Genomic DNA, 22,125 nt, shown 5'->3' on the forward strand with positions numbered 1-22,125 from the left:
TTTTCTCGTACAAAATGTATAGTGTATAGATAATAAAATATATAGTGTATGGATAATAAGTAGAAGAACACAATTAGTTTAAAAAGAATAAACCAAAAAAAAGTAAAAAAATAAATAAAAGATAAAAATAAATATGTTGTGTAATGTGTAGAAATGATGAATAACATTTCACTACTTCTAAAATATTTGTAAATAAAGAAAATTAAAAAAAAAAATTGTTAATGGATAAACTGCACGGCGAATGACTATTCAAAACTTCTAAAATAGTGATTGCTTTTAATCATTACTTATTTAAAAAATTTGAACAAAAAGAGAAGAGTGAATTTAAATTATTTGAACTATATTCTTTACTAATTACCTCACATGGCAGATCATATAACAAATAAACTAATATATTATAAAATATTATGCTGGATACAGTTTTAAAATCTATAAATTTTGTATATTCTTTTTTAAAAATATTGGGATTTATTATTTATTATTTATTATTAAAAAAATAAAACTCACTTATAAGTCTCGTATTTATTTACATTTTTTTAATAAGAATACCTAAAATTTATATATTTTAAAATTATAAATATAATTTCTTTATTATAAAATAATGAATTTAATAATTTTGAACTATATTCTCTAACAGAAGCTATGGTGGAAGATTCAGCATATTAATCTTAAAAAAGAAAAGACAACTCATCCTGCCTTCTCTAATCTCGATGATATCAGTAAAGGTGGCTAAATTTAATGCTCTATTTTATGAAATGATTACTTTAAAATGGACCAAAGAAAAAGGGACCATCTCCTAACATCATCCAATCTCAGCCATCTTGTATGACTGTTGTGTAACAGTTTATTGTGGTATCTCTTTTTTTTTTATTTTTTTATTTTTTCATTGAATTGAGCTTAAAAATAGACCATAACAAAGGTGAGGATGACATATAGATGAACCTAACCCCCAACTATAACCAGTCCCAACCCCATGCCAAAATAAATATTCTTATTTTCTTATTTGATTTTCTTATTTTACAAATCAAATCTCCACCTACACATTCCCAATCCATGAATAAATTCTCGAGCCCACTTAATAATCATGATAATAATAATAGTGATAAAATTTTCGTAAAAAAAGTTTATTATTATCAAATCAACGCTATTTTTTTTTTAAGAAAAAAAAAAAAAGGGAATTGAGTTTGATGGATAGAGCTGGGTACGTGACTGGTCTAATACGTCGAAGGGTTGGTCGACAACACCACCCAACTCACAGTCAAGAGAACGCCAACCTCCTAGAAAATTGATTCATTCATGATGTAATGTCTGGTTTTTAATATTTCGTGTTTGCTTGGTTTGGTTTTTGCCCCCAATGGTGATTTTAAGACATTCAAGACTTTGAGGAAGAGGTGCATGTTTAACTAGAGTTGGTAGCTGGGAACTACTACAGCCAGAAGAAATGAAAGGAGCGTTGTGGCAGTAGCAGTGGGCAGGTACCACGTGCAGCTCTTCATTAAATTCGGTATAGCTTAAAGGACCTCCGATCCCCACCCAGTACTGTCCAAAACCAAACCTACCTCTCTTTCTCTGCATTCCTTTTAATTTATATCACTATTGCCCCGATCATCGTATGAACGTACAAACCCACTCATTCTTGGCTTGTATTTGTTCGCAATGCTTCATACCCAGAAAGCAATTTGAAGCAACTTGATCCCAGCAACCTCGAATTCCAGCTTCTGTTCCTCTTATCCAAGGTCTGTGATTCGTTTCTTCTTTGCCTTGGACTCGTATCTAAGAATTGTCTTTGTCTGATTCGGGTATTTGCTTTTTTCTTTTCTGATATTAATGTTTCGGGCAGAAAAGATAGTTAATTGGAGTTTTGAATTGGTTATGGAAGGCTTGGAGGTTGTACTTTTGTGGGTACTTGGTTTGGCGTGAATTTGGGAATCTAATTTGCACCTTTTTGAGGTTTTAGGTGGTTCGAAATACGTGCTTTATCTTTTGGGCAGTGCTCTTTTCGTTGCAAGTGGTATTTATGCAATATTACTGCATCTGAAAAACTGTACTCTTAAGGTTGTGTTTGGTTGCTGAAAAGTGGAACTGGATAGTACAATTCATGGACCAACGGATTTGGATCGGATGCAATCAGGAATATTTCCATTTTACTTAAAACAGTAATCAGTTGGAACACTCCACATCAGTCAATTATCTGCAACCAAACGCGGTCTTCATTCACTAACGCATTTCCTTAGATTAATTCATTTGCAACGTGTAGTTTAGTATTAGTTAATTAGCCCATATTTAAAATAAGGCAATTATGGAATGCCTAGTAAGGATTGGAGTGGCTTTTGAACGTTCTTCAAAGTTACTTGCATAGGTTTCTTGAAGAATAAAGTGAGCTAGATAAACTCAATTTGTCTGTTAAATTTTCAATCCCCTAAACCGTTGCTTATATAATCTCTGGCAGGGCAGCATGTCTGAATCCCAAAGGATACCCGCAATGGCTGGTGCTGGGCATGGGAACGGTTACATCAATGGGGTAGTTTCTATCAGGAGCCCTGCTACAATATCTGAAGTCGACAAATTCTGCTATGCTCTTGGAGGAAAGAAGCCTATCCATAGTATTTTAATTGCAAACAATGGAATGGCTGCTGTCAAGTTTATGCGTAGTGTTAGGACATGGGCTTATGAAACATTTGGCACAGAGAAGGCAATCCTGTTGGTGGCCATGGCTACTCCAGAGGACATGAGAATAAATGCAGAGCATATAAGAATCGCCGATAAGTTTGTGGAAGTTCCTGGTGGGACAAATAATAATAACTATGCCAATGTGCAGCTCATTGTAGAGGTGTCACTCATATACCCTGGCCGTCCTGATACTTACAATTATTTGAATAATTCTGGAACTGATTAACCTTTTATTTATTCCCTGATAAATTGTAATTCTTCATTACCCAGATGGCAGAGATAACACATGTTGATGCAGTTTGGCCTGGTTGGGGCCATGCATCTGAGAACCCTGAGCTACCAGATGCATTGAATGCAAAGGGAATCATATTTCTTGGGCCTCCATCAACATCTATGGCAGCATTGGGGGATAAGATTGGTTCATCATTGATTGCTCAAGCAGCCGAAGTGCCCACCCTTGCATGGAGTGGCTCCCATGTAAACATATGTCTCTTTAGTACGGAAGCCCTATTATTTATGTGCAAGGTCATTATACATCTAATATAAAAAACATTTGTGATCCAGGTGAAAATCCCACCAGAAAGTTGCTTGGTGACAATTCCAGATGAAATATACAGGGAAGCATGTGTTTATACAACAGAGGAAGCAATTGCAAGTTGCCAAGTTGTTGGTTACCCTGCAATGATAAAGGCGTCTTGGGGTGGTGGTGGTAAAGGCATAAGAAAGGTTCGCTTCAGGCATGCCGATGTTGCATCATTCTAACAATCTATATAATCCTCTGTAGTTAATATTCTGTCATAATATATGGACTATATTGACATGGTGAATGTAATAAAATGGTATAAATAAAGTCAGTTAGTCATGGATCATATCTAGGAGATTGCTTGGACTGCCTACTTGCCTTATTTACAAAGTAAATCATATGTTCATATGAATTTTCTAGGTTCATAACGATGATGAAGTTAGGGCATTATTCAAGCAAGTACAGGGTGAAGTTCCGGGCTCACCCATATTCATAATGAAGGTTGCTTCACAGGTTAGATCATCTACTGTATTTTGATTTTACCGGCCAGAGATGCCAAACTCTAGATTGTATTCTGATAGTCCATTTGGTGACTTGTAATTAGAGCCGGCATTTAGAAGTCCAGTTACTCTGTGATCAGTATGGAAATGTTGCAGCTTTGCATAGTCGCGATTGCAGTGTTCAGAGGCGGCATCAGAAGGTAGGCTCATTCGTTATGTAAATTTAGACTTGCTTATTCGGTAGCAAATGGCTTTCTTTTTTTCCTTATTACAACCATTATATTTTTATGAATTGCTGTTAATTTATGTCTCTCTTCATATTCTTTCTCCTAACTTTTCTCATGTGTGGCATCATCCTTGAGATCTAATTTGGACATCTATGTTGAACAGATTATTGAGGAGGGTCCAATTACTGTAGCTCCTTTAGAAACAGTAAAAAAGCTTGAGCAGGCAGCTAGAAGGTTAGCTAAATGTGTAAATTATATTGGAGCAGCTACAGTTGAGTATCTCTACAGTATGGACTCTGGCGATTACTATTTCTTAGAGCTCAACCCTCGGTTGCAGGTATGTGATATTTGCTTTAACCTTAATTATAGTCTTTGCAATGCTCATTTAGCTGTCATTCTTATGAATTCTTTCTATGCTCCTTTTCATTTTGTTTGTTCGAGTTCTATTCTGAAAAAGATCATTGAGGTGTGGACCTGCAGTAGATGTAGAGGCACCGTGTGCCTTCAGTTAGTTAGCAAACAATTTAAAGTCTTTGGTGGAAGAACCTCTGACAAAAGATTTAAATTGCTTAACATAGTAAGAGTTTCAGCTAGATGTTTAAAGCACAGGCAGGATGTACTGGTGACTGTTATTAACAAGCACAGCATAATGTTCTATGGATTAATCCCAATATAGGTGGAGCACCCTGTCACTGAGTGGATAGCTGAAATCAATCTACCAGCAGCTCAAATTGCAGTTGGGATGGGCATCCCTCTCTGGCAGATTCCTGGTATGATCTTACTGTATTTCATAGTTTTTTTAATCTCTTTTTCCCTTTTGATAAGTTAAAAAAAAAAAAAAAAAAAAAGAACATTATCTTCACCATCAACTTTTAGTGTTTTACCTTTCATGTTTATGTGCCTTGATTAGAGATCAGGCGATTTTATGGAATGGAATATGGTGGAGGATATGATGCTTGGAGGAAAACGTCTACTCTTGCCATCCCATTTGATTTTGATAAGGCAGAATCTACAAGACCAAAAGGTCATTGTGTAGCTGTTCGAGTAACAAGTGAGGACCCAGATGATGGTTTTAAGCCTACAAGTGGGAAAGTACAGGTTAGCCGACAAGGATTAGCTGTCTCAGTTTTGGTGTTTCTTATTCTTATGTTATAAACCTATATTAATGAGTTTTACTGTGTAGCAAGAGATATATGGTGTTTAATTTAATGTTGATTGGGTTATGCCCAAAAGGGTGAGAGAGTTGTTGGTAGCCTGAAGAGAACAGTAGGGGCATGGTAATATTTTGTAAGTGTGAAGATTGGCTCCTTTATGTTTAATGTGATGCATTTGGAGGGAGAAAAATGCACAAACCTTTTAAGATAGGGCCTCGTGGTAGAACTGAAAAAGAACGTCCTCAACACCCTTTGTAAACGGATAGCAGCTCACGACAGTCTGCTTTATCTAGCTTTTCAGATTTCTTGAATTTATCTTTTTTCTCTTTGTTCCGAATAGGGGTTCTCTTTTATGCTTTCTGTGTACTAGGATTGTGCCCCTCTAATCTTTTTAGTGAAATGAAATTACTTATCAAGAAGTTATACACTTTGTGCAGGAGCTGAGTTTTAAAAGCAAGCCAAATGTGTGGGCATACTTCTCTGTTAAGGTAATTAATTGTCTGATTTTATTTGGACTTAACTTTGAAGTTGAAGACTGAATTGTGCTAGACATCCTGATTTTCAGTCTGGAGGAGGAATCCATGAATTCTCAGATTCTCAGTTCGGTAAGTATTATGAAATGAATACTGCAAATTTGATAACTTGGATTGGGCAAATAATAAAAAGTGTCTCCTAATTAATTTAAATTACTCAGCATCTGATTCTCCACTCTGCATGAGCAATTCCTCCCCCTTTAAGGCCATTATGTTGCAAAAGCTGTTCTATGGCTTATGAAAATACCTGCAAAATGAGTGTTTCCTTAGATATCTTTTAACAGTGTTAATTTTGATTCATTACTGTTGTATTTAGGAACGAATCAACTTATAACCAACTAAGATATCATTTGTGTCTTATCTCAGGACACGTTTTCGCATTTGGAGAGTCCAGAGCTCTAGCTATTGCAAATATGGTGCTTGGTCTGAAGGAGATCCAAATTCGAGGAGAGATTCGTACCAATGTTGATTATACAATTGATCTTTTGCATGTAAACCTCTCACTTGTTAACTATCCAATCCTATCTATTTTCTAAAGGGAAAAAACAGAGGTAGAAAGAAATACAAATACAAACTGACAATGTACAAATGTTGTGCAGGCTTCAGATTACAGAGAGAATAAAATCCACACTGGCTGGTTGGACAGCAGAATTGCCATGCGAGTTAGAGCAGAAAGGCCACCTTGGTATCTCTCCGTTGTTGGAGGGGCTTTGTTTGTAAGCACACTTTCTTTTTTGACAAGTAATAAAATATTTTATTCCCAAAAAATAGGCATAAGCCCAAGTACACAGGACGTATACAAAGGAAATACCTACTACTCTACAAAAATGAAAGGAAAACTAAAACAGATTCTGGAAATTATCTTCCATTACAAAAGCTTTAGCCCACAAACTCAAAGTACTAAAGAAAAAATCCCTAAGTTCTCCCAATGAACGTTCTTTGTCTTCGAAGCATCTCCCATTCCTTTCAAGCCATAGGCACCACATGAGACAAGAAGGAATCATCTTCCAAATATGAACAACATTCTTGCTACCCTTCAAACCCTTCCACCCTACCAATAAATCCACCACTTCCTTGGGCATTACCCTAAGTAAATCAGTCCGATTCAAAACCTCATTCCACAAGAACCTGGCCACTTCACAGTGAAGAAAGAGGTGATTAACAGATTCCCCATCCTTCTTGCACATGACACACCAATCAACAATGTACATACCTCTCCTTCTAAGATTTTCAGTTGTCAACACTTCGCCTAAGGATACTACCCAACAGCAAAAAGCAACCTTGGAAGGAACTTTCACTTTCCATGTGTTTTTCCAGTGAAATTCACAACTCCTGTGACTGGTTAATATTCTGTAAAAAGAGGAGACTGAGAACTTAGAATTTCCTGCTAGAATCCACAGCATGCTTTCCTTCCTGCCTAGCATCAACTTTGAACTATAAAGTCTTTCCAGAAAAGCCTTAACACCATCCACTTCCCAGTCATTAACATCCCTGATAAAGATAACATTCCACTGAATATTATTGTCAATGCAACAGAAAGACTTTCCTACAGCTGCATTTTGATCCCTTGCAATTCTGAAAAGAGAGAGAAAGTCCAGCTTAAGTGAAGAATCCCCACACCACAAGTCATGCCAGAAAAGTATCCTCTTCCCATCTCCCACCTTCAATCTAATATGATCTGAAAAAAAAACCCCATCCTTTTCTAATGAACTTCCACAAACTCACCCCATTCACACCACTTGTATCTTTAGAACACCAACCTCCCCACAAATTACCATATTTTACATCAATTAACATTTTTCCACAAGGCATTACTTTCCAAGTGGTATCTCCAAAGCCGTTTCCCAAGTAATGCTCTATTAAACAATCTTAAATTTTTTATCCCCAACCCACCACAATCAATCGGTTGACAAACCTTCTTTCCAACTAACCAAATGGAACGTTTTTTCAACTCCTTTACCACCCCATAAAAATTTCGAAATAAACTCTCAATTCTTCTTTCAACCCTTGCCGACAACGGAAAAATAGATAAGAAATAAGTGGGAAGGTTAGACAAAATACTTTTTATTAGAGTTAATCTTCCCCCCTTAGACAAGTAGATCATTTTCCAACCAGCTAACCTCCTTTCCATTTTCTCAATCACCCCATCCCAAATGCTAACAGATTTAAAAGAAGCCCCAAAGGAAGCCCAAGGTACCTCATAGGGAGTGAAGAAATTCTGCAACCCATAATATTTGCCAAGTCTGAAATAGTCTGAACAGAACCCACAGGAACTACTTCAGATTTTGATAAATTAACTCTTTACCCCGAAACAGCTTCGAAAGACAGGAAAAGTGCTCTTAAAACACATAGATTGTTAGAATCGGGCTCACTAAAAATCAAAGTATCATCAGCAAATAGTAAGTGTGAGACCTTTAAACTACTCCGTACCTCATTACCCATCACAAAGCTGGACAGAAAATTACAATCCACGGCCTTCTCAATCATTCTACTCAAGGCATCCATAATCATAACAAAAAGAAAGGGGGAGATGGAATTACCTTGCCTCAAACCATGTGAGCTACTAAAGAAACCAACCGGTTCTCCATTCACGAAAATAGAAAATTTCGAATTCGACACACAATGCTTCATCCACGAACACCATTTATCACCAAAACCATATCTCCTCAGCAAATAATCAAGGAAATCCCAGCACACATGGTCATAAGCATTTTCCATGTCCAATTTGATTAAAACACCAGCTTTCTCTATTTTAATTCTATCTCCAAGCATTCATTTGCAATTAAAACGGAGTAAAATCTGTCTTCCCCTCACAAAGGCATTTTGTGATTTTAAAATTATCCTCTCCATCACCCTGCTCAAACGGTTGGCCAGCACCTTAGAAATGATTTTATACACTCCATTCACCAATCTAATAGGCCGAAAATCTCTCATCTCCACAGCCCCTACCTTTTTCGGAATAAGTGCAATGAAAGTCGCATTAAAACTCTCCTCAAACCTCATATACGAATGAAACTCCCTTCATAATATCTTCTCTAACTATGTCCCAGCATGGTTGAAAAAACGCCAAAGAGAATCCATCCGACCAGAGCCTTATCCCTATCAATACCTTTAACCACATTAAGTACTTCTTCTTCTTCAAACTATCTCTCCAACCAATCTGCTTCGACCTGATCTATAGATTCGAAACCATGTCTGACCAGTTTTGGTCTCCAAGAAAAATCTTCTGAAAACAGCTGCTGATAAAAATTCACCATGTGAGCCTTAATGTCTTCTTGATCTGTGATAAGCCTGTCCCCATCTCGAAGAACCTCAATCACATTATTTCTTCTATGAGAGTTCGCCATTTGATGAAAGAATTTAGTGCACCGATCTCCTTCCTTCAACCACAGCACCCTAGATTTCCGCCTCCACGAAATTTCCTCCATTAACGCTATATTTTCCAGTTTGGATAACCACACTTAATTTCCTTTTTTATTTTCTGCTTTTCTTGAGGTGTTTTGTTATAGGATAAGCTCACCTATATTTTCTACCGTGTGCAACTCAGAAAGCATCTGCTAGCAGTGCGGCTGTGGTTTCAGACTATGTTGGTTATCTTGAAAAGGGGCAAATCCCACCCAAGGTATTAAGATAAATAATACCCTATTTTGGGTCCTAATTTTGGTGACTTGTTAATTTAATTCTTTTTCATGTTAATGTTTGCATATACTTGCAGCATATATCACTTGTCCACTCTCAAGTGTCCTTGAACATTGAAGGAAGCAAATATACGGTATGTATTCCAATGATGTCAATTCAATATAAAGGGCTCCTTATTTCACCAACCTGATGGAAAACTGTTTCTAGATTGACATGGTTAAAAGGGGACCCGGAAGCTATAGGTTGAGAATGAATGAGTCAGAGATTGAAGCAGAGACACATACTCTACGTGATGGGGGTTTATTAATGCAGGCAAGTTTTTTCTCTAGAATTTTTGTAGTTTTTGCTATATTAATAGTTGCAGTCTTGCTTTTAGCTGTTTATATTTAGATGATATATATGGTAGGCAAAAATGAAGCCAATAAGGTATGTAAATTGTTATCATTTATTATTTCTGAATATAGTCACAACTTATAAACTTTGTCGATCAAAGTTGTACCATGTATCTGTCACTGTGTGTGTGGTTATTATGTCAAATATCCAGGCTGTACTATGCGTATGAACGTGCATGTGTGCACTCATGCGTTTGAGTACACGTGTGTGTGCTTGCCTTTGTTTGCACTTGTGTGAGTGCTTGTATTTATTTATGTGATAGTGGATACATACATATTGAGAAATGGTGAAGTGACAACTAAATAACAACTTGTATACAACTATGTAATAAAATAATATTTTTTAAAATTTTATTTTGACTTTTACTTTTGATTTGATTTGTTTAAATTTTTAAAAAATATTATTATTTTAAAGTTGTCTATAAGTTGTGAATGGGTTTTTACCCCTATCACTACTCATACATATTAGTCTAAACTTGTGTGAATCATTAGAGTGGATCCTAATAACTTGCTTTGAAATTTATATTCACAGTTGCTTTTGCACAAAATGTTCGTGCCATTTGTCAGTTTCTGTGAATCTAACTCATCCACAAATGACAAATCTTTCTCAAGTTTCATTGCTCATATGATTCTGTTCATTTTTTGATTAGTTGTAAATATTAGTTTCTATTCGGAAAGATCACTTTCATGTAAATCATCAGAGTGGATGCTAGCTACTGTCTGTTCTGATGCATTTTAGAAAGATAAGTTAATTAGGTGTCAAACAATAGCACTTTTGCAGGTTTTATGATTGACTTATAGATTTTGTCAACAAGGTTTCTATAGGAGTACCATACTTAAAGATCTATCATTCTTGTGTCAATAAGTGAAAATTCCATGTTGACTTGAAAAGACTCATCACTATGTATAGGAGTGGCACTAAGTATCAAGTTCATGGGTGAACCCATTAATATCGTAAAAGAAAAAGTATGTTTCTTATACTTAGCAAATCCAGAAACTCTTATGATATTGTTCCTAGAACCTTTTATGTTATTCTAGTATACTTTGGTGAAAGAAGATAAACATTACAGGTTAAGAATTTGGCTCTTTAAATTATTATCCGAAAATATCAGTGTGGTTGCTTGCTAACTGTTTATGAATTGTGTATGTAACTGTGACTGGTAGTGTCAATTTTGTTACAGTTGGATGGAAACAGTCATGTTATATATGCAGAGGAAGAAGCAGCTGGAACTCGCCTTCTCATTGATGGACGGACTTGCTTACTTCAGGTTGCCCCGATTTTCGTCTTTCCTCATGTCCTACCTTTCTTTTCTCTTTCCCCGGCTTGATGAGACTAGTTGTCAAAATTGGTTGTATTCAGAATGATCACGATCCATCCAAGTTAGTAGCAGAGACACCATGCAAGCTACTGAGGTATCTGGTTGTTGATGGTGGTCATATTGATGCTGACACACCATATGCAGAGGTTGAGGTTATGAAGATGTGCATGCCTCTTCTTTCACCGGCTTCTGGTGTTATCCACTTCAAAATGTCAGAAGGTCAAGCAATGCAGGTACATTATCTTCAACATTAGGCGTGAAATATTTGATTTTGACATATGTTAAGAAGTCAAATTTTTTTGTAGGCTGGTGAACTTATAGCTAGGCTTGACCTAGATGATCCCTCGGCTGTAAGAAAAGCAGAACCTTTCCATGGGAGCTTCCCAATTCTGGGGCCTCCAACTGCAATTTCTGGAAAGGTTCATCAGAGGTGTGCTGCAAGTCTAAACGCAGCCCAAATGATTCTTGCGGGCTATGAACACAACATAGGTGAAGTAAGTACTCTATTACCAATTCCCCTCATGACTTAAGAGCTTTGAGCAATGTTATGAACCTTATTAAATTTGACTGGAGACCAGTCTTATCAAAAGTTTTACCATCTCAGGTGGTGCAAAACTTGCTCAACTGCCTTGATAGTCCTGAACTACCTTTCCTTCAATGGCAAGAGTGCTTGGCGGTTCTGGCAAACCGTCTCCCAAAAGATCTTAAGAATGAGGTAATTAAATGTCTTGTAAATCTTCTCTAAAGTTTTATGGTCACTTAGTGACTCTAAAATAATATTTCAATCTGAATTGTCTTCACTCTTCTATAATTTTCAGCTGGATTCAAGATATAAGGAGTTCGAGGGGATTTCAAGCTCCCAAAATGTTGATTTTCCAGCAAAATTATTACAGCGTGTTCTTGAGGTGAGTTTCCTATTTCAAGTTTCTCATTTTAAACGAATTTTATTTTCCTCAAACTTACAACACAATAAATTTATATGCTTATTTTGCTGCAGGCCCATCTATCCTCCTGTTCTGATAAAGAAAAGGGAGCCCAAGAAAGGCTTGTTGAACCATTGATGAGTCTTGTGAAGTCCTATGAGGGTGGAAGAGAGAGTCATGCCCGTGTAATCGTTCAGTCACTTTTTGAGGAATATTTGTTAGTTGAAGAACTATTCAGTGACAACATCCAGGTAAGTCTGCATCATGGAACATAAATTGTTTTTCTATGTTGGCCCAATAGTGCATTTATCTTTGCTGCATATTGGGGATTGCTAATGCCAATCTTATATGGCCTGCTATGAATGCTCCAGGCTTTAATTGATGGATTAGAATTTTGATGCTTGTAATTGTTTCCTTCCTCTACTCTTCTAGAGTTTCTTTCTTATACATCTTTTCCCAACATGAATTTTGTTTTGATGGAATTCTGGTTTTCCATCTATACCTGAAAAAGAACCCTAAATTGCTATATCCATCTTATCATTTATGCTAGACTACCAAAACTTGTTCAATGTGCATTTAGAATTCTATGTGTGTCAATTCCCTCCCTTATTTTCTTCCCAGCTTTTTGTTTTTTATTTTTATTTTTGCATTACTCCATCAGTGTGTATATTTCACTGCACTCTTGTACTTCAAGACAAACTTAACTACTGTGCCTTAATCCAAGTTTAGAAGGGTTTCAAAGATTAAAAAACATAAAATTCCAATCATGAAGTTGCTTTCAAGACCATTAGGAAGAAGAAAAGAGGGGGTATGGAAAAAAAAAAAGAAAAAAAAAGAAAAAAAAAAAAAAAAGAAAAAAAGAAAAATAGAAAGAGGTGGCTGAGGAAATGGTGGATCATCCACCTCCACATCTGGGGCACTTTAAGAAGGTGGCTTCTAGAAGACAATTATTCAACGTTCTTCACTTGTTGTTGCTGTTGTTTTTCCCTCGATCCTTACTTTCTGCCCCTAATAAATTTGCCATATAACCCTTAAACTAAAAATTAATTCTCATAAAGCCAAAAGTTTCAGGAACTTTGGGATGATTGCACAAACATGAATGTTTATTTTATAAATGTCTTGTCCAGGCTGATGTAATTGAACGTCTTCGACTTCAATATAAGAAAGATCTTTTGAAGGTTTTGGACATCGTGCTTTCTCATCAGGTACTAATTATAACACACTCAGTTGGCTTGTCCTTGTCTATTTTAATTTTCCCCAAAAAATATTTGTGATATGACTGCATTTCTTTGCTTGCAGGGAATCAGGAGTAAAAATAAGCTGATACTGCTACTCATGGAACAGCTGGTTTACCCTAATCCTGCTCCATACCGGGATATACTAATCCGATTCTCTGTACTAAACCATACAAATTATTCTGAGGTTGGCCTTTGCATAGAGTTACTCGAGCATTAATTGTTAATTCCAAGATTTTTTTCTATGTTTTTTACCTATTAGATTGTGAACAATTACTCTTACTCTGCGATATGTTGTTTTCTCTTGATTTATGTTACCCTTTCGTCATTTTGCGGTGATCAGTGTTTATTTCCATTTTCAAGTAATTTCATTATTAACATCTAAACAAAGTCCTTAAACCCAGTTTATTTATGCAGTCGGCACTAAAGGCAAGTCAACTGCTGGAACAAACTAAATTGAGCGAACTTCGTTCCAGCATAGCTAGAAGTCTTTCTGAATTAGAGATGTTTACTGAGGATGGTGAAAGTATGGATACTCCCAAGAGGAAAAGTGCCATTAATGAAAGAATGGAGGATCTTGTGAGTGCTCCTTTGGCAGTTGAAGATGCCCTTGTAGGTCTCTTTGATCACAGTGATCACACCCTTCAAAGGCGGGTTGTGGAGACTTACGTTCGTAGGCTATACCAGGTGTGACTCAAGATCTCGTAATTTTGTGATTATTTTTAATTTTTTAATGATTTAGTTTTCTTAACTCTATCTCTGTCATCAGCCCTATCTTGTAAAGGGGAGCGTAAGGATGCAGTGGCACAGATCTGGTCTTATTGCTTCATGGGAGTTTTTTGAAGAGCGTATTGAGAGGAAAAATGGGAACAAAGATCAACTATCTGAACAACCACTAGTTGAGAAACACAGCGAGAGAAAATGGGGAGCCATGGTCATTATTAAGTCACTTCAATTTCTTTCATCAATTATTAGTGCTGCACTGAGAGAAACAACCCACAACCTTCACGAATCAGTCCCAAATGGATCAGTAGAACCGGCTAGCTTTGGGAATATGATGCATATTGCGTTGGTTGGAATCAACAATCAAATGAGTTTACTTCAGGATAGGTAGTGTAGCACCCTTTATACTCACATTAAAATATGTTATGTTAAAGGATAAAATCAATTTATTTATGTCATATAGAAGCTGGAAGTTTATTTAGGATTTTTCGGCTTGCTTTAATGAGTTCAGTAAAAATCTTATGTAATCTCATTTTATTGGAATTGAATTTATATGTAATCTCAACCACTGGACATCCCCATCTTGGATAACAAGAAATGGCTTCAAGTTATTTTCTTTTTTGGTTTTCCTTCTCTTCTATGATTTCTTCCTTCTCTACCCCCCTTTATTCTTCCCCTTTCTTTCTCCACATCAAACGTATGCCAGATTGTTTAAGTTTCAGATTGTCAGTCTAATGATCAGAACCTTAATTTATAATAACACCCCTTCTAAACCAGAGTTATCATTTGATGCTTTACAGTGGTGACGAAGACCAGGCTCAAGAGAGAATTAACAAGTTGGCAAAAATACTTAAAGAGAAAGAACTAGGCTCTAGCTTACATGCTGCAGGTGTTGGAGTAATAAGCTGTATCATACAGAGGGATGAAGGGCGAGCCCCAATGAGGCACTCCTTTCACTGGTCAGGAGAAAAGTTATATTATGAGGAGGAGCCTCTATTGCGTCATCTGGAACCTCCTTTGTCTATTTACCTGGAACTGGTTAGTAGATATATGGTTGAGTCCTCTGTATATGATTAAAAATGAAAGTGAAAAGACATAATTTCACAAGCATCTTTCATCTGATAAATTATCAACATTTTTCTTGGGGCAGGATAAGCTTAAAGGTTACGACAATATACAGTATACCCCTTCCCGGGACCGTCAATGGCACTTGTATACCGTTATTGACAAGCCACTACCAATCCCAAGGATGTTCCTCAGAACGCTTGTAAGACAATCCACATCAAATGAAGGGCTTACAGCATATCAACGGCTGGATGCTGAAACAACACGGAGCCAACGGAATATGTCTTTTACTTCAAGGAGCATTTTAAGGTCCTTAATGGCCGCAATGGAGGAGTTGGAACTTAATACACACAATACTACAGTCAAATCTGACCATGCTCATATGTACCTTTATATTGTACGGGAGCAACAAATAGATGATCTTGTGCCTTATTCAAAGTAATTGTGATTATTTTCTTTTCAGTGGTTTTTCTTTCAGCATAAGATAGTGAGTTTCCTTTCTGGGGTCTTACCATAAGATATGGTTGTCAGGAGGGTTGACATAGATGCTGAGGAGGAAGAGAGTACTGTTGAGGCAATCTTGAAGGAACTAGCACACGAAATTCATGCATCTGTTGGTGTAAGAATGCATAGATTAGGTGTTTGTGAGTGGGAAGTGAAGCTTTGGATGGCATCTTCCGGACTGGCAAATGGTGCTTGGCGGGTTGTGGTAACAAATGTGACCGGTCATACGTGCACTGTACATGTAAGTGTATTTGTTAGTTATAACTTTTTTTTTTTAAATAAACAATGTTTCCACCCAGCCACGCATTTTCAGCATAAAATATGCAAAGGTTTGTTTTGCAAGATTGTTAGAAAGCAAACTAGCGATTGGCCCATTACCCATACAGGTGTCAGTAATTAGCATCAGAGGTCAAACTCGGATTGAACATAGATATTTAGTCTTGCTGATTTGTCAACTATCTACAAACTATTAAGAAGTGATTAATGAAGAAATCTAGGGTTGGCACTAATAGCAAGAATTTGAAAATGCCAATACGTTGTCTTCTATGTTCTAAGATTGTATAATGGTGATGTCTCATCATCAACTGAATGGTGCAGATGTACATCATTTTCAATTTATGTTTGTCATGCTAGAGCTGGTTTAAGACTGTCCTAAAGGCTCTGGCAATCAATCCGTTTACTTTTTTGGATGAATTGAAGACAAGTATGAAAGATGAAGATAGACGAGGGACAGAATTTAGTGATGTGTATAAAAGGTAGTTAATGGTAGTTTGGGTCTTTCCTGAGTGTCAATGGTCCAGGAAATAATATTTCGTGTAGTAATACCCATATAGGAGAGGTACAAAGTTTGCAATGTTAGTAACTTTAATGGAACTTGACGTGTTTTCCTACTATAAATTAATATCTAGGTTGGGTTCTTTCTAAATTATCGTTATATTATTGTTTGATACAATATTCAGACATATCGGGAACTAGAGGATACCAGCACACACAGAGTGGTCTACCATTCAATCTCTGGTTTGGGTCTGCTGCATGGGGTGCCGGTCAATGCACAATATCAGTCTTTGGGAGTTCTTGATAGGAAACGTCTTTTGGCCAGGAGAAGCAACACCACTTATTGCTATGATTTTCCACTGGTGAGGACTATGCTATGAATATGCTATGATTTCACTCTCTCTCTCTCTCTCTCCCCTTATTGCAAATACATAGAGATGCAGTTTAAATTTTTACCTGAGGAGATGTTTTTCTGTAGGCATTTGAGACGGCCTTGGAGCAGTCATGGGCAGTCACATATCCAGGCACTAGGAGGCCCAAGGATAAAGATCTTCTAAAAGTTATGGAGCTCAAATTTGCTGACCAAGAAGGTGCCTGGGGTACTCCTCTTGTTCCTGTGCAGCGTCCACCTGCATTCAATGATGTTGGCATGGTAGCCTGGTTCATGGAACTGTCTACTCCTGAATTCCCTTCTGGAAGGACGATTCTAGTGGTAACAAATGATGTGACCTTCAAAGCTGGTTCTTTTGGCCCAAAAGAGGATGCATTCTTCCTTGCAGTAACTGATCTTGCTTGCAGTAAGAAACTCCCATTAATTTATTTGGCAGCAAACTCTGGTGCCCGTATTGGGGTAGCTGATGAAGTCAAAGCCTGCTTTAAAGTTGGTTGGTCTGATGAATCAAGCCCAGAGCGTGGTTTTCAGTATGTATATTTAACCCCTCATGATTATGCTCGGATTGGATCATCTGTAATAGCACATGAAATAAAGCTGGTAAATGGGGAAACCAGATGGGTTATAGATACCATTGTAGGAAAGGAGGATGGCCTGGGGGTTGAGAACTTAACTGGCAGTGGGGCCATTGCTGGCGCATATTCAAGGGCATACAAGGAAACGTTTACCTTAACATATGTGACTGGCAGAACTGTTGGGATAGGTGCTTATCTAGCTCGGCTTGGGATGCGGTGCATACAGAGGCTTGATCAGCCCATAATTTTAACTGGTTTCTCTGCACTAAACAAGCTTCTTGGCCGGGAAGTATACAGCTCCCACATGCAACTTGGCGGACCTAAAATTATGGCAACTAATGGGGTTGTTCATTTAACAGTTTCAGATGATCTTGAAGGGATATCAGCTATCTTGAAGTGGCTTAGTTATATCCCTCCCCATATAGGTGGTGCACTTCCCATTCTTAATCCCTCAGATCCTCCGGAAAGATCTGTTGAGTACCTCCCTGAAAACTCGTGCGATCCCCGTGGTGCCATTGGTGGTGCATTGGATAGTAGTGGAAAGTGGATGGGAGGTATTTTTGATAAGGGCAGCTTTGTTGAGACGCTAGAAGGCTGGGCAAGAACAGTTGTTACAGGAAGAGCGAAGCTTGGAGGAATCCCCGTGGGGATAGTTGCTGTTGAGACACAGACAGTCATGCAAGTTATCCCTGCAGACCCAGGCCAGCTTGATTCGCATGAGAGAGTTGTCCCTCAGGCGGGGCAGGTATGGTTTCCTGATTCTGCAACCAAGACAGCCCAAGCATTGTTGGATTTCAACAGAGAAGAGCTCCCACTTTTCATTCTTGCCAACTGGAGAGGCTTTTCAGGCGGGCAGAGGGATCTTTTTGAAGGAATCCTTCAGGCTGGATCAACCATTGTTGAGAATCTTAGAACATACAAGCAGCCTGTTTTTGTATATATCCCAATGATGGGCGAGCTCCGTGGTGGGGCATGGGTGGTTGTGGACAGTCGGATCAATTCGGACCACATTGAAATGTATGCTGACCGAACAGCTAAAGGTAATGTCCTCGAACCTGAAGGAATGATTGAGATCAAGTTCAGAACTAAGGAGCTGCTAGAGTGCATGGGTAGGCTTGATCAACAGCTGATCAATCTGAAGGCAAAAATCCAGGAAGCCAGGAGCAGTGGAGCTCATGGGTTGGTTGAATCTCTACAGCAGCTGATACGAGCCCGTGAGAAGCAACTTTTGCCTGTGTACATCCAGATAGCCACCAGATTTGCTGAACTACATGATACTTCCCTAAGGATGGCTGCAAAAGGGGTCATTAGAGAAGTTGTGGACTGGGCTAATTCTCGTTATTTCTTCTACCGGAGATTGCATAGGAAAATTGCCGAAGAGTCGCTGATCAAGACTGTAACAGATGCTGCTGGTAACCAACTGTCACATCAATCTGCAATGGACTTGATCAAGAGCTGGTTTTTGGACTCTAATATTGCAGGAGGCAGAGAAGATGCTTGGGTAAATGATGAAGCTTTCTTCAAATGGAAGGATGATCTAAGTAATTATGAGGATAAACTGAAGCTGCTAAGGGTCCAGAGGGTATCACGTCAATTAACAATTATTGGCGATTCAATTTCAGATTTGCAAGCCCTACCTCAAGGTCTTGCTGCCCTTCTAAGCAAGGTAAGCCAATAAACAAAAGTCTCTTATTTCCAAAGCATCCACGTATATATCATATAGAACCTGAGGTGATTGTTTGAATGATATGCAGGTGGAGGCAACTACTCGAGCACAATTAGTTGATGAACTTCGCAAGGTGCTTGGTTAAAATAGTTGTGCTTTACAGGTGATTATTATGTTCTTGCACTTTTGCTGCTTCAAACCCAGTTACATCTTGATTATTTGATGTGTTGATTGTCAGCCTTTATTTGATTTTAGAATCCATCTGCTACTTTCCTACCCTACAGGTAAACGATTTCGTTGCCTGTATGGAACTTCACCACAAATCGAAGATGGCAGAGCTCTAGGTACCAGTTTCATTTGTTGGCAGTGTAAATTTTGTTAGTCTGTTTTGTTAAACGTAGCCAAGCATATATTCCTATAGCTAGAGGAGAATCAGCTTAGCAGGTTCAGTATAATTGGTTTCCTGCATGTCTGATCTGCCTTAGCTTCTTAATATTTAAATATCTTCGTAATTATCCAATCCATTGTTCTACATTTCAAATACTAAGGACTCGTGAGAAAAATAATGACACTCGAGAATCTTAGTTACTGCCCTCGCTCATCATATTACACGTGGGTTGTTTCTTTGAGCCATTAATTCTTAACACAAGTTTAGGAATCAGAAATTTTCAAGATTTGGAACCCTCAATTTGGGTTTGGCCATGTTTGGCTCAACCTCTGCCACACTTCTTTCCTTGTAAATTCCAGTTCAGAAGAATTTTTGGAGCAACATGAAAAATGTTTGGGTGCTATATCAACTTTGGTCATTTACTGGTTTTTCTTTGGTTGAGGCTGAACTCGGGCAGAGCTTCCGTCAATATGTTTTGTGCCCAAAAAGCAAGCTCTGGTTGACATTACCAATCAGTTTCTTTCTCAGATCTCCCGAGTTTCAATTTTATTTTGAGTAATGCTACGTACAGTTGTGGAGTTCGCAAGCTACTTGCAGTCGCCTTAAAAAGGAGTAGGGTCTACTATTAAAAAATTATTATTATTATTATTATTATTTTCATATGGGTTCCTTATTTATTTATTTTTTATAAAGTAATTGCGCAGTACTTGCTTGCAACTATCATTTCTTTTTTATTTTTATCTGGAAGATGACAGAATAATATGTTTGATTTCATCTCAAAAGATAAAACATTTTCATTAGAAAATAAAAATGAGTTGATACCCCTTTACACTTCTATTTTTGGATTCGAAATGAGGTAATGAGTTATACAATAAAAATTCTGGTTCGTCCTCCGTGTTGACCCCCTTTGAACAAATATATATTCTGTGCCGAGCCCAAGCAAGAATCCATCTTTATTGTTTCAATGAAAAATAAAACGAAGGTGGAAAACAAATATTCAGAGCTTGATCGCTCTTTCTTCTGGGCATTACTTCATCTTGTGCTTGAGTTTCTGTTTCTTCTCTCTTTCCTTTCTTTTCAACTCTTCAAGTTTTTTCTTTTCCTTCTCTTTTTTCCGTTTCATCTCGTCTTTTGCCTGTTGCTTCTTCTCCTTCTCTTCTCTCCTCTTTCTCTCCTCCTTTTCTTTTGCTTTCTTTCTCTTCTGTTTCTCTTTCAATCCTTCCCTGCTCACTTCTCTTCTGATTTTGAAACACATTTTTTACTCTTCGTGAAAAAAATGAACCCAAATATAAAGTGTGGGTTTATTTTGTATTTTGTGAGCTGGATTTGCAGGGTAAATTAAGCCGTCTTATTGTCGGTTTCCAGCATTCAACTTTTCTCTTGTCATCAATCAATTGCCGTCCGGCAGTGGCACTCCCATGCATAAATAGAGAGGATGAGTTGGCCACAACATTTATACTGATTAGAGAAGTTTGTTTTTTTTTTTGTTTTTTAATTACCAAAAAAAAAAAAATGTTTCTTACAAGTATACAACTTCTTGTAGTAAGGAATATGGAATATGCATGTAATGTAGTTTTGTGATAAATACTGTGTTTTTCTTTTGAGGTTTGAAAAGACTTTTATGTTTGGATATTGAGATGAGTTGAGTTGTGAATTGTAGTATTTTGTGGGTCCCATTGAGATGTGTTTAACTTTTTTAGATTGAGATGAGTTTAACTTTTTAAGTTGAAATATATGAAATATGTTGAGATGAGTTTAACATTTTTATGGGAAGTTGAAAAAATAGTGGGTCTTATCAATTATTGGTTTGAGATGAGTTGAACCAAACTCAACCTTACAGTTCATATAGTAGTTTTTACAAGGCCTTAGACTCTTAGCTTTGTAATCTGTGGCTTTTGCTTTGTATAGGGTTTTCATCCGTCATAAACGAGGATTATCAATAAAATTAAGATTCTAATCCCTCTTTTTTTAAAAGAATCCTATAACTAACCATCTATGTGTTAGATTGCATCTCTCCTCAAATTCATCAAATAATAGTTAGCATTTTCAAATAATTTATCACAAGGGTTTTTCCTCTAGGCTTCAAATCAATATCTTTTGGTCATATTTGGATTTGTTGTTTGAACCATCTTTTTGTGTCAGAACCGTGTTCAGTTACTTTGCTGTTTGCCTACTAAACTAATTGATTTCTTATACTCATCATCCTTATTATGTGAATAAAAAGATAAAAAAAATCATGTGTAGTGTGTGGTGCAGAGATGATGAATAGAATTATTAAATGACAATACACCGTTATATTTTTATCAATTCATCCTCACTTGTAGCATATGACACTGGTAACAATCTAACACCTTGGAAGAGATTACTAATAAATCCCCAAAACCAAAGCTGTGTTAAGAAATCATTATTCCCGATAAACAGAAAACTCAAAATTCAATTATAGAGCATCTATTTCTGAAATACCAAGTATACTGGACGAGTAAAGATACAATTTAAAAAAAAAATGTAAAATATAGTCTTAGAGTATGTAAGTTTCTCGTACTTCTTTTAAGATTTTTATATATTTTTTTAATAATCAATTTAGTAATTAATAAATAAATTTTTTGAAGAATTAACACAGAATATTAATTCTTAGGAATATCTTTCCAAGATCGTGGTTAACAGCAGGATGAGCTTCACATTGAAATTTGCCACCCACCATGGCCATGGAAAAATCAAATTTATGTACTTCGTCGACAAAGCCCCCAAAGTCCACTATCTTTAAAAGCAGGAGAATTCAGTATTCTGTCATCTTTAATTATATCAGTTGATATGGCACAAGAATGGTACTAGGGAGTAGGGCCACCTATTAGTTTATCCTCTTTTTATTTATTTATTTATTTTATCAATTAGTGTAATTTATTTTTGAATATTTTTTAAACTCC

The 22,125-nt window shown here is 37.0% G+C and overlaps 1 protein-coding gene across 2 annotated transcripts; it reads left to right on the plus strand.

Annotated features, from left to right (window-relative positions):
- Positions 1–1,205: 1,205 nt before the first annotated feature.
- Positions 1,206–19,401, plus strand: LOC121258873 (acetyl-CoA carboxylase 1-like). Of its 2 annotated transcripts, none has more exons than XM_041160403.1 (33): positions 1,206–1,736; positions 2,450–2,830; positions 2,941–3,147; positions 3,235–3,396; positions 3,614–3,706; positions 3,798–3,893; positions 4,084–4,257; positions 4,597–4,690; positions 4,831–5,018; positions 5,512–5,562; positions 5,640–5,679; positions 5,974–6,098; positions 6,207–6,323; positions 9,155–9,229; positions 9,323–9,379; positions 9,454–9,558; positions 10,820–10,906; positions 10,999–11,190; positions 11,263–11,451; positions 11,562–11,672; positions 11,776–11,862; positions 11,955–12,131; positions 13,008–13,085; positions 13,180–13,302; positions 13,533–13,802; positions 13,885–14,225; positions 14,639–14,876; positions 14,989–15,341; positions 15,435–15,648; positions 16,367–16,543; positions 16,660–18,813; positions 18,902–18,976; positions 19,098–19,401. In XM_041160403.1, the coding sequence occupies exons 2-32, from the start codon at positions 2,456–2,458 to the stop codon at positions 18,956–18,958; spliced, it is 6,807 nt and encodes a 2,268-aa protein (XP_041016337.1). In that variant the 5' UTR covers positions 1,206–1,736; positions 2,450–2,455; the 3' UTR covers positions 18,959–18,976; positions 19,098–19,401. The 2 variants fall into 2 exon arrangements, with proteins under 2 accessions (XP_041016337.1, XP_041016338.1); XM_041160404.1 differs by having other exon boundaries at positions 2,455–2,830.
- Positions 19,402–22,125: the final 2,724 nt, after the last annotated feature.

This window comes from Juglans microcarpa x Juglans regia, chromosome 3S (assembly GCF_004785595.1).
Source record: "Juglans microcarpa x Juglans regia isolate MS1-56 chromosome 3S, Jm3101_v1.0, whole genome shotgun sequence".
In the NCBI taxonomy this organism is placed as follows: Eukaryota; Viridiplantae; Streptophyta; class Magnoliopsida; order Fagales; family Juglandaceae; genus Juglans; species Juglans microcarpa x Juglans regia.

What these genes read in the sequence shown, in the direction of transcription:
- LOC121258873 (XM_041160403.1), top strand. Translation starts at nt 2,456, where the DNA reads ATGTCTGAATCCCAAAGGATACCCGCAATGGCTGGTGCTGGGCATGGG. An exon ending in ATGTGCAGCTCATTGTAGAG is followed by an intron (nt 2,831 to 2,940) that starts GTGTCACTCATA and finishes TTCATTACCCAG; the next exon opens with ATGGCAGAGATAACACATGT. An exon ending in CCCTCTCTGGCAGATTCCTG is followed by an intron (nt 4,691 to 4,830) that starts GTATGATCTTAC and finishes TGCCTTGATTAG; the next exon opens with AGATCAGGCGATTTTATGGA.